Raw genomic sequence first — 12,808 nt, forward strand, 5'->3', positions numbered from 1 at the left:
AAGCGTTGTGTTTTGCTAACATACTAATAAGGTCAACTTAACCTTTACGTTATTGAACGATTGCTTCGTCAACGAAACTTTTTGCTACTTGAGCCCCGGAACTCCTTGTACGGCCTTCATGTTCCTGTCCGCTTCATGTCGGCTAGGTTCAACGAAGTCTGCATCCTCTTCGACTTCAACTCTACTGTGGCAACATTTAAGCGTAGACTGATTGAATTGCATTGATGGATCGCGTGAGATTCGTTATTGTGAAAGGTGAGTAATATTCCGTTGCTACTAAATTGTGACGATTATGCTACCTGCATCTTTTGACGTAGGTTACGTCTTGTGGCAACATATTGAAGGTTGTGCAATTTCAAGAAACCAAAATCGACCGCGTTACGAAAAGTGGTCAGGTTTTGACCACTTATAACTCTGTCAATAGCGGATGGATTTTAATTCTAAACAAGCCAATCGATTGGAAATTTTTCTACGAATCTGCAAAAAAAAACACTATTGAAAATTACACAAATGTCCAACTGTCACCGATTGCCTGCAAAATGCGCTTTCCCTAACACAGATTTCAAAATCAAATTCCACCGTGTGTGGTGGTGTCCGGTTGGTGATGACGAACAGCAGCAGTGCTTTCGGCGCGTGGCGTTGAACATTGTTCTCCAGTACACAACGAAAGGCTGCCCGCAAGTAGCGAGCTACATCCCACATGAGCGTCCATTCACCGAAGAAGGAGGAAAAAGCCGCACCGCTACTGATCGGATTCAGTAGCTCTTCGTGAGTCGCTGTGGGCCATGTATGTCAAACGCGTCACCCTCGTTCCAAAAAACATACAGCTCGGCAGCCTCATCTGTGTTAAACACCCTAATAGCTCAGCATCGTCACCTGCGTCAATAGTTAGATCCACTTTTTCACTTCAATAAAAGTCCATAAAATTCGGTGGTAACATTGCTGAGAACGAGCATTTAAAAAAAAATCCAAGAGTTCAATTTTTAAGTGTTCATAATTTAAAAATTCCAACAGTTTGCATTTTTCATGCGATTTAAAAAAAATCAAAATCGGGCAAGGACATTTCCAGATTTTTGTTTTTTAAATTTTTTAATGAAATTATTGAATACGTCTTTTTTTTTCTAAATTTTTACCAGAACCACATTATTTTTCTCTACTACTTTGTCTCAGACGCAATGTCGATCGGAAGTACCATTGTTTTGAAACATTTCAAAGACGCCATTTTGAAAATTTTACAAGATCCAAAATGACCGAATTTTAGCACAAATGTGAATAATTGCCCATAACAAACAATTATGCAAAGTTTCATTCGAATAGGAGAAGGTCGTGTTTTTCCGATTCGTCATTTGGCGTGGAACTGATCAGAGGTAGAATCTAAAGTTTGTTTATTTTGTCGCTATTTGGCGTGGAACTGCTGCCATGAAATGTTCCAAAAAATAAAAGAAAATAGCATGATGTTCAACCCCTCAACACACAGACAAACCCATCATCATCGTTGTCGAGTTTGTAATCCTAAAAACGGATACAAATTATTCCATTCATTCACATTTGCTGCGTTCCACTTTTCCGGGGCTCCCTATCGCAGGCTTTCAATCTACTTTTACACAGATGTGGATAAATTTCATCCAAAATAAAACCGACAAGGAGGACCGGGGGAAGAGTGCAATTCTGTTAAAGCCCTCAAAAACACACAGCGAAAAACTAACCGAGAAGATATTTACTGCGTAAGAAAACCAAGCCATCCCTTCCCTGTTTTGCACCGTTGCCTATCTCGCTCTCTCTCTCTCTCTTTCTCTCGCACGAAGCGGCTCGAAAGAAAAGCCTGAATTAAATTTCAATTCTCAACCGCAAATTTTTAATCCGATTTAACGCAGTCCTGAACCATGAAAATTCCGAAAAGAAAATGATGATGACGTTGGAAGACTTTCCGGGCTCGACCTGATGGCGTGAATGCATTGAACTGAGACTTTTGTGCCATCCATCAGCCAAGAGCGAACCGGGGAACAAAGCAGGCTCCGCTTTTGAATGAGAAACTATGCGATTAATAAATTGTAGCAGATTTTGCTTCCAGGGCCTGCTGCTTTGGGTTGAAACCAATTTTTTTTTTCGAGATGAAAGGGAGAATCTGTGATCCCTGTGTGCACTTTTCACCGACTGCATTGGGAAATTTGAGATGTTGCAATCCTTTCGGGTGCAAGATTTTGCGGTTTGTCCGGCCCCCCTCCCCTCCGGTTGTGTGTGGGTTGTACTGTTGGGATGCGTTTTGTATTGAAATGCCCTCATCCGCTTGTTGAGAACTGTCAGATTTTGCGGTTCGGCTACTAGCTTGGTTGGAAGATTGGCGATGAAGTGGAATCATCTAACATCCCATTAATCATCCGCCGATGACAAACCGCAAACGAATCAGTAGCAACACATACAACATCGACAGCCGCCGCTACAAATTACCCAAAAAGGTAAGCTCAAACCAGGCGCATAATTTGCAAACACGCACCGAAGAACGAGATTGAAATACCCCGATCAGCTAAACGAGAATTTGATCCACGCTGATAGGAAGATTGACGGAACCAGACGGAAGAGAACGAAGGGAAAAAACGACAAAACGCCGGTAGCTAATCAACTTTTCAAAATCAATCAGCTCAAAATGTGATCCTCGGCTGCCACACCGCTTGCCGCGTTCAGCGTTTGCTTCTTTTGACAGCATCCATCAGAGCAGGTCCACCACGCGGGCGCGGGATCCAAGCAAGTACCGAACCAAGTAGGCTACCCAACTACGTACGATCGAGCGAGTAAAACAGAAATCCAAACACAAATGAAACCTGATAGCCCCGACATCGGCTCCGGATTATGAATCAAGAAATTCTCGAGAAATTCTCCGAGTCCCAGAAATCAGCTGAAAGCGGTTCTTTGCTGCCAGCCGAAAATGGCAACAAACGACACGTATTTTAAATGGGTTAAAAGGGAAAATCGCTACTTTCCGGTCCATAAGCGACGAGACCGACGACCGAGAGCACGAGTCGAAAATAATCGATAAAACCCATTTCAAACGGATAATTTATATGCCTCCCACCCCTCGCCTCGTCTCAACGTATCTCTCGGTCGATGCTCGTAGTCGGAACGGAACCTCACAGTCAGCCACCAGGATCTAACTTGGGAAAAACTTTTTAGTTTTTTTGCCATTCCAGCAGCTAAAAACTTCCCTATTTTCAAGCTGCCATCTTACTCGGAGCGGTGAATCGGTGCGGAGGAGGGGACGGGGAAGGAAGTTGTTGAACTTTCACTTTTTTCCCTTCTTATCCGATTGAAAGATATCTGCTATCATTATTCTAGTACTTCCTTCTTGGCATGCGCCCTGTACCACGATGGGGCACCCCTCGGTGTTGGAGATGCTGTTGCTGCTGATGTAGTAGTGTGACAGCAGCTCAGTAGTCAAGCAGGCGGTGAACTGATGCGCATGAACGGAACGACGCCAATGTCTCGCCTACTGCGGTGGTGTGGTGGTGGTGGCTGTCGTCCATCCGAAAAAGAAGTGAAAGTGGAATCCGAAATCTGGACTGGGTCGCGTTTGTCTATTGTAAACAAAGGTGATCCAGCATCCCTGCTTGTGGAGATCAAACGCGACCGACGGCAAGTGGAGTGGAGCGACGGACGACGGGAGTTTGTATGTGTGTTTAGGACATTTGGGACTGTTGTTCGCTGCTGCTGCCGCCGCCGCCGCCACCACCTCTCGACACGGACGGTGGTAGCTAAACTCCGAATAGACCGGATGGAGAATTTGTTAATTTGGAAGCTACTGTTTGAGTTCGCGGGATCCTTGGAACGGGATTGAAGGATTTTTGTAGAATTTATTTTGGCTATGAGCATTGCTAAAGGAAGATTTAAACTATCCTTTAAGTGTTGGTTCCTTGACAAGCGTTGTCGATTCGAAGGAAGCAACCCACAATCTGTACAATATAGTAACATACATTTTCACATTTTTCTTTCACAGTGGGACAAGAATCAGAACTAGGCTATCTTCAAGGTATTTATTGAAAATAAAATTCACATTCATTTAAAGCGCATCGCTACTGGTCAACATTAGACCGTTAAAGTTATGGCGAGATCGTGTTCCAGAATCAGGCTTTGTAACATATGGTGAAGCAAAACGGCCTAAAACCCGGGCCCAAAGCATTTCGATTACTGTTTTGGGCCCGCTGTTGCTATGTTGGGTACGTGAAAAAATAAATCTGTCATCAAAGATTCGAGGTTCGAACTTCAGGGAAATCTGTGAACTTGAAGGAAATCTGTAAACAGAAAATTGTGCTAAATTATAGAAAGTCGGCGAGCTTCACGGAAATTTGCGAACCTATGCGAAGACCACGAATTTCTCGGAAATTCTGCGAACTTCAATAGCTTCTCTAATAAACTTCCCTAGTAACAAGTTAAGCTGAACAGTAAGAACAGAAGTTGATTATTGATTGATTTAAGGTGTACACAGCTTCAAGCACTACTAATCAACTATATTTTCAGCCTGCTGTTAATCAAGCAGGCTGAATATATAGTTGATTAGTAGTGCATGAAGCTAATTGTATCCCTATAATTCAACCTCAATAAATTAGCTGATCTAATGGTTGAACAAACCTTATTTTAGCTTAACACTACTCCATAAATCAGCAATGCAATACACATATTTTGATTAAGCAAGTGAGTAAGGAAGAGACAGTGTTTTCTTTATGGTTGATCCAAATAACATAAACCACGATGCTTTTAGAATCAACATAAAAGCCACACGACCACACATATAACGAACTGTCAAGTCCAGTCTAGATCAGTATGTGAAATGGGTCTATGTTCAAAATGTAAACAATGACTTTAAACGGCGATTTCTTGCGGATTAAGACTCATTCAGGCATACCTACTGCAGCATCTGGTACACTGAGGCAAAATAACCTAAGAATTCCATAAGAACCACTTATGAATTTGAGCCACAAGAAATCGGAATTAATTGCATTGATTTACCTTATGAAAAATTATGTCGACAAAAAAATAATAAAACTGAGCAGATTGGAACCGAACCATGGACGTTGTGATTACGAGTCCTGTGTCTGGACCACTCATCTGTCAACGCTTGGGAAAATGGAATGACTAATGGCGTAGAAGAGCTACCTCTTGTAAGACGATAAATTTTCATAAGTTAAATTCATATGTGTCGTTCATAAGTCGAGCCTAATGAAATTTTTAGGTCTATTTGCCTCAGTGTAGAGTAAGTTTGTTCTATCAAATGGTGTTGTGAGTTTGCGCGAACGTGTTGAGCAACCGTGCAAAGTCATTATTTACATTCGTCTCATAGGACCTTATCACATGTTGCTCAAGAAGTAAAGTCCGAAGGGCTGATGAGATCGACTCAAAATTGAGTGTTTTTTTTTTACTCATAATCGCAAAAATGTAGGTCATTCATGATTGAGTCATATGTTCCTCGCTTTTCCTCATAATTCTGCTCGAATATGAAGAAAATCGACGAAAATTTTACTCAAGTATACTAATAGACTGAGTAAAACCTCTCTCGACGTTTTTCCTGGAAAACTGAGGAACATTTTATTCAGTCCTGCGTTTTTGCGAATTTGAGTGAACGGAACTCAAATATAAGTCAAATTCGGCGGCCGTGTGCCTTATTAAGTTAAATAATTTTTTTCATACATACTGATTAATTATAAATCTTATAAAATTTTGTTGAACATATCTTTCCTTTCGAATAATATTCATTTTTGGAATAAAATTCACTGTCACGGTTTCCCAGTGAGTGGCAATGATAAGAGGGCAATGAATTAGTAAGTTTTTAACAGAAGGTTAAATACTCTGTCCTTCAGAACCTACCGGGCAAGCACCCTCTAACACACTTCCACCAGTGATCATTACCTAGGTCTGGCGGACTCGTAATGGATTTCGAACCAATTTGAACTGTCAAAATCGAACCATTTTTACTGTTCTCATAGAGCTCAATATGGAAGAAACAGATAGGGAGTATTGTAATCTGAGTAAAACGTAGTTGTTATTATTTTTGGAAACATATTCATAGTTTTGATGAACTGGGGTTTCCGGATCAATCTCGCAAAAAATCAACCACGCGCGGTGCAAGAAACGATCCTTCGGAAAGCGAAATAAACTTCTCTTCACCTGTGCACTTGCAGTGTAGCTGCAAAACTTTGCGTAACATCGCATTTTAACTGCTTAAGAACTTTTATGAAAACCAAATATTATTGATACAGTAGAAAACCGGAAAATTCGACACGCGCCAATCGATTTTACTCTCAATCTGTACGTCGGACATAGTGCGCTGTATTTGTACAATGATGAGCCATAATGCACACCATGTCCGACGCTTTGTTGTTGTACAGAACGAGAGTAAAATCGAAAGTCGGGTGTGGGGTTTTCCGGTGTCAAACGCGACCGACAATAACAACGAACTACAACAGACTACAACTACCAATCGATATTTCAAGAGAGTCACTCACAATCTTGCACACATTTGCTTTGTTTATCAATTTGACAACCGTTCGAACAGAGTAAAGCTTGCTGCAATGCGTCTTGGATAGTGTCTGAAGCTGTCTGCGATTCGACTTCGCCAGACCCAGATCATTACTATGGACGCACAAGGAATTACCCAACAAACATTAAATATTGAATAAGAGCCTATTCAGGCAAAAATAAACTTCTTCAGCAAATTGTTTGTTGGGTATAGTCATTAGGTATAGTTCATTTTACGCGATGACAGCAGCCAGTTTGCCTGTTGTTAACAGCCAGTGATAATATTGTTGTTAATTCGCTCAGCGGGTAGGTAACTGTAATAGTCTATTAATGAATTGAAAAAAAAAATCAGTTCATCAGAAACGTCTCGTGAAATTGTGTTTCTTCCCAAAGCCTATGAACAGAATCATATTTCAGTTAATTAGCAAAACATCCTACCGTGCATTTTAGCAATTCGTAGCTTGTAGTAAATACCAAAATTACAATCAATTCAGGAACCTCTGCAATGAATGTTTACAATTAGTTGGTCAAATTGTTTGTTGTGTCGCCAGCTCCGGACGGAAAATTAGATCAGCTGCATGCATGCATACATGACGAATGTAAACATTCGTGTTAGCAGGGCTGGTAGCAGGTCACTTTTTAGTGACTTAGCAACTATTTTGAAGCAAGTCACTAAAAAGTCACTTTTTACACCAAAAAGTCACTAAAGTCACTATTTCCCTAAAAATAGTCACTAAAGTCACTTTTTCACTACTAAAATAGAGTGAAATTTAAAAATATCAACAAAATGTTGGCACTAAGAAAGTCTACAGTAGTTTTAACAAAATATACATTTCTGTTGAAAAATTGAAATTTTTTAACTAGGGTGACCAGTGAACCGCAAAACTTTAGAGCACCAGGAAAACTATTGGGAAATGCCTTCAATTTCGATTAAAAATTGGGAAAAATATATCACCTTATTCACATTTCCCAGAAAATTCAATTTCGATTAAAAATCGGGGAAAATATACCTCCTTTCCCAGAAAATAAATTGTAAACCTTGGAAACTTTCCAAAGGTATTTATCTGTGATAGATTTTCAAAAGTCTTTCAAGGATGATTAAGAACTTTAAAAAATCCCAAGTATATTTTAAGAGAATTTTAACGGATTCTAGGGATGACACCAAGATGTATCAGATATTTCATTCACCAAAGTACAGACAACGAAAGTCTTATGTAAAATTTGATCTGAGAACCGATTTCAACATCTCCGCTTAAATCTTAAGTCAGATTTAACTATATAGTTAAACTTGGCTTAACACACATACGAGCGTCGCTTTTGATTATTGTTTAAATTATTAGAGACGCAAAATTCAGCTCCGAAACAATATAATTGCGGGTGGATTTTAACGAAAGTTCTGAGAAGAATTCTATGATGATTGGATGAGGATTCTAATAAGAATAATATAAGAATTCAAAATTATTTCTGAAAGGAAGCTTTGATGAAAATTGCATGAAAATCCCGTGAACTCCAAAAACGGTCTGTACCGATAGTTCTAAAAGAATTCTGGGGTGATTTCTGAAGACACTTCCAATAGAATTCGAAAGGGTTCGAAATAAATTCCGAGAAAAATTCCAATGGAATAGAATTTTGAGGGTTCAATCGCAAAGGAATTCTGAGAAGAGTTTCAAAGTTATTCTGTGATGGATTTTTTTTTTGAGAATTCTGAGGAAATACTATGGGAATTCTAAAGGAGAATGAATGCCGGAGAGAAATCCAAGGTTATTCTAAGCAGAAATTTATTAAATTTCTGAGGTTAATTGCATGGAAATTCTAAGGAGCAGCGAGCAAGGACAATTTTGAGGAAGGTACGAAACGGGTAGTTGCTTACGTCAGATGGCGACTTGAGTGTGAAACAATCGATAGAACTGTTTCCGCACATCGGAGGTACATGAGCAAATCGGTGATCATCCCTTTTGTCAGAAATGCAATCTAGCGGAGCAAAATTAATAACTCCGAAACGAAGAATTTCCGCCACTTGGTGTCTTCGGCAAAGTTTCTCATCATAATAAGAACCATCTAACAGTAGGCTGTGGAGCTTTGAGTTTTTCAGAAGAGTTGTTTATTTTATCAAGATAAACAACTTTGCCTATGTCGTCAAGTCTTCAAAACGCCATTTTAATGCATTAAAAAAAGTTATAGAAAAAATACATGCTCCATTAAAATGATGAAATCTCAAAAACACCAAAATATACCTCTCTCAAATTTTGATATTTTGTTTATCGAGTATTGCTTAATTTTTGCTGAAAACGTCAGGTTGCGATTTTTTGCGCTTTGGGAGATATTAAAGTTCAAAAATTGTTGTTTTTTTTCGGTTTTTCAACAATATCTTTAAAATTTGAAGCTTAAACCAGTATTTTTCTTCACAAAAGTTATTTATTTAATGCATTTGCTTAAGAGAAAAATATAACTTTATATGGTTGTCAGCAAAAAAACCGAAACAGAAAGAAAAAAGCATATTTTCGACATTTTTTTCTTTAACTCCATATAACTCGGAATCAGTAGGCTGTGGAAATTTTACGTCTTCGAAAAAGTTGTTTATTTTGTCAAGGCAAACAACTTTACGGAATCGTCAGAGAAAGAAGTTAGATTTTGGGCCATCTTTGCGAAAGAGTTTTGAACTATTTGTTTATGTCAATAGATGGTTCTTATTATGATGAGAAACTTTGCCGAAGACACCAAGTCGCGGAAATTCTTCGTTTCGGAGCTATTAATTGTGCTCCGCTAGATTGCATTTCTGGCCCAGTGTGCAGTGGTGGCAGGGGGAACACCCCCTCACCATCCCTCATTAACGGATGAGCTTGGTAAAGGAGATGCTCTACTCCATTCGTACCTTCCTCAAAATTGTACGTTATCGCTTTCTACTTTCAATACTAACAAATTTCACGCTGCCTTACTATAACGGAACTATCAACTCTTTACTTTCATCTCCTCATCATCGAATGTCCACTTTAATTCTGATATTTGATGTTAAGCATTTCCAACTACGAAAATAATCTATTTGCAAGAACTTTGTTGATTGTTTTGCAATGAATTTCAAGAATGCAATATTATTTTTGTAAAAGCTTAATTTGCCTCTAAGTTTAAGAGAAGGAAAATTATTCTAAAAAAGTTCTTGAGATCATTCTGAAGAAATTCTGTGAAAAGTTCTTGGCGAAATATCAAACTTATCTACCTAGATGTATCAAAATTTAAAAAATTTCGAACGCAAAATCAAATTCAAGCTCATACAAAAATGGAAATTACTATTTGCTAGTCATCATGTATAACGTAAGCAAAAGTAAATTATTCAAATCACTTCAAAAGCACTTCACAGGAGATTCCGTTGTGAGATTCGAATAAATTAGAGGAATGTATGAAATTTGAATTTTAGTTCCAAGACATTAAAAGATTATTTCAATATCAAACCGTATTTGAATTTCTAAGTTACCATATAAATGGTCACTTATTAATTATTTACAAGTCACTATTTGGTCACTATTTCCGTAATTTTAGTCACTAAAGTCACTACTATTATATCGCATCAGCACTACCAGCTCTGTGTTAGCTTTAACTGGCTGTTTTGTATTTCTTAACATGAGAGACATTTCGAAATACCCATATAAAATAACTCAACTGTTGGGTAGCTTTGTTTTTTCGTGTATGGGTATCCACCCTTTAAGAAAACTAGTTCGCTTACGGACATGGAATTTTCACGCAAACGATATATTTTAGCCCGATAAGTTACTTTTGAGTAAATAGCATATTCTCAAATTTGCGAGAATTAAACTTAATTTTGGGTACAATATACTTAGGAGTAAGTATTTTTTGTTGCTGATGTTAAATGAAAACTACTATATTCGATTTACTCAAATTTGGGTTATTAGGCTGAACCCGTGAACTGATTGAAAAGTACTAAATTTTGGGTAGTTTTTCATCTCCGTGTAGACTAATCGGCTACGCTAATGGTTTCACCAATACCAACCTAAATTCATTATATAAATTCCGTAAGCCATCTTATCTAATCTAATCTAACACCAACACAGCCAGTTCTTGAAAGCATCATGGAAGATGATGGATATACCTCCATAATTTTTCTTGTCTATTTGATACATGTTTCACATCGAAGATGCGTCACACATATCAAAACGGCCAGGCCTACTGTGCAGTATTTAAGGGGCAAGATAATTCAGAAAACATCGGGAAAACATCGATACTTCAGAATTCAATAAATGGATGAAACGTGGACATCTCGTACCGTACGTTCCGATTTTCGTAATTATATGATTGGTTGGTCGTTGGAAGCATCAAAGCTAAAAAGGTTGGGACATGAGTATCAACTCTTTTCCTAGCCTTTTATGGCTTATGGCTATAGCGCCATTACTCGCTTTCTGAAAAGAGGGAAAAGGATAGGAGAAGGACAAAGGGAAAAGGATAATGTAAACTCTATGAACATAAGCAATATTTTTGATTTGAAATATACAATATAGAAATGCATATCGGCGGTGGTAACTATCCGAGTCTTGTCACTATTATCAAGTTATAAAAAGTAACAAGGACTAAAATGTGATCCTTTGATTACTGGAAAATCCTGATTCCCTAGTTTGAAGTTGTCACGACTAGGGTTCGGTGGTAGATCTTATACTAGTAACGCACCACAAAAAGGTGATGCACACTTAGAAATAACTAATTTTACACGTGACGGAATCCATCTTTGACATAAAGCATTAGACGTAAACAAACATGTCATGTAAAATTAAGTGCTCCTAGACTGAAAAGTTCGTTACTCGACGAAAAGTACGTTTGATTGAGCTGAATTTTGCGTTTATTATGACTCAATTTTCTGTCAAAATTGACGCTCGTATATGTCAGTCTCAGAGCACCTGAATTTACATCAAATTTTCTTAGAGTGTGTTTTGAAAAGATAAAAATTTACAAAATGGAACGAACTCACCAAGTTTAGCCAATTGAACCTGAAGGCTGCTTGGAACGCCTCATGGAGGTTCTACTTGTCTTCGGAACAGCTTATCAGCGGGAAATAACAGGGACGTAGAACTAGATACAATGAGATGCAGCTCTCGCAGGGCTTCTTCTGTCTTAGTGAACTCACTGAGAAACTAGAAATTGTCTCCTGGGCCTGGATTTGGCCAGATCAGCAACCGATTATAGATAAAAAAAACTCCACGGAATAAAACAAATGTCAGGTTCGATCACACGCACAGCCTCTCATATAAATTCCGTAAGCCATACACCGTTTGAAAAATTCATGTAAATTTCTGCGAAATATAGCGCACATAAAATTAACGCTAGATTTGGCATACATTTACGCGATATTTCGTGTAAATTTAAGCGCAATATCGCATAAATTATCAATATTGTATGCAAGCTTTTAGACGTTTTCGCTGTTTATGCCAAGTATAGCTCAAAATTAAACGAAGGGAGGTTTTGCGCGATGGTTAAAATTCATATTTTTTCTGTGTCATTAAAAACACGTCCCTAAAGTTCGGCACATGGTTTTAAAGCGCAAATTACGTTAAATCTTCTGAATCAACGACACAAGTGAAAACTGTTATATTGATTTATTAGGCTATCATGTTATAAAAAGGTTATGCCACGTACACACTTGTATGACCATTATTTGTATGATAAATTATAAGCACATCCATGGTGACACTTGTATAGTTTGTGTATAGTTGTTGTATAGTGCTCATAATTATTACACAAAAAATGCTATGCTTATAGTAGGTCATACAAGTGTATCCGGCATAAGTCCTTTCAATTCATGAAATTATCTGGTTTTTGGATGACCATCGCAGTGTAGATTTTCGTTAGTGCAATAATACGGCAGGATCATGGCCAGTGCGCAAAACAGTCAGGTTCATTGAGTCATTTTGATATGAATATGAACTGCCATCTGCCTCATCATTCACTGCCTCGTGAGAGTCTGAATGATTCAAAGGTAAACGAGTCACTGACAGCCGAGCACTCAGTCAGTAGCTCAGTCAACACGTTTATTCTGCCGTGATGGTACCCAATATTTGTTTTGAATGACTGAGCGTGCATTTTCTATGGAAAAATGACTCAATTACATGCTATGTGAGCGAAGGCAAGCGGTGTGCGTCACATGCTCGTGAGTGACTGAATGTTTTTGTTGGCTCTTTCATTGGTACAAACGGTCTGCACAGAGCAATGGATTGCAGTGCAGTGCTTTCACACTCAGCTTAGGCAGTCAATAATTTTAAGCTCTGATCATGGCGCCTAGATATCAAAAAATAAGAAAATTTTA

General features: G+C 38.4%; 1 protein-coding gene across 2 annotated transcripts in view; it reads left to right on the forward strand.

The window, feature by feature from the left end:
* Poxm (Pox meso) overlaps positions 1-12,808 on the forward strand; it is a 215,818-nt gene that overhangs the window by 33,407 nt on the left and 169,603 nt on the right. Inside the window, exon 2 of one of the 2 annotated variants that reach the window (XM_065220334.1) lies at positions 3,989-4,021. The exons of the other annotated variant lie outside the window; for it this stretch is intronic. Within the exon in view, the coding sequence (XP_065076406.1) occupies positions 3,989-4,021 (33 nt within the window). The remainder of the gene's footprint in view (positions 1-3,988; positions 4,022-12,808) is intronic. 2 annotated transcript variants of the gene reach the window in all.

This window comes from Ochlerotatus camptorhynchus, unplaced genomic scaffold (genome assembly GCF_037179485.1).
Source record: "Ochlerotatus camptorhynchus isolate MF236.1 unplaced genomic scaffold, CSIRO-AGI_Acam_v1.1 ptg000124l, whole genome shotgun sequence".
Taxonomy (NCBI): Eukaryota; Metazoa; Arthropoda; class Insecta; order Diptera; family Culicidae; genus Ochlerotatus; species Ochlerotatus camptorhynchus.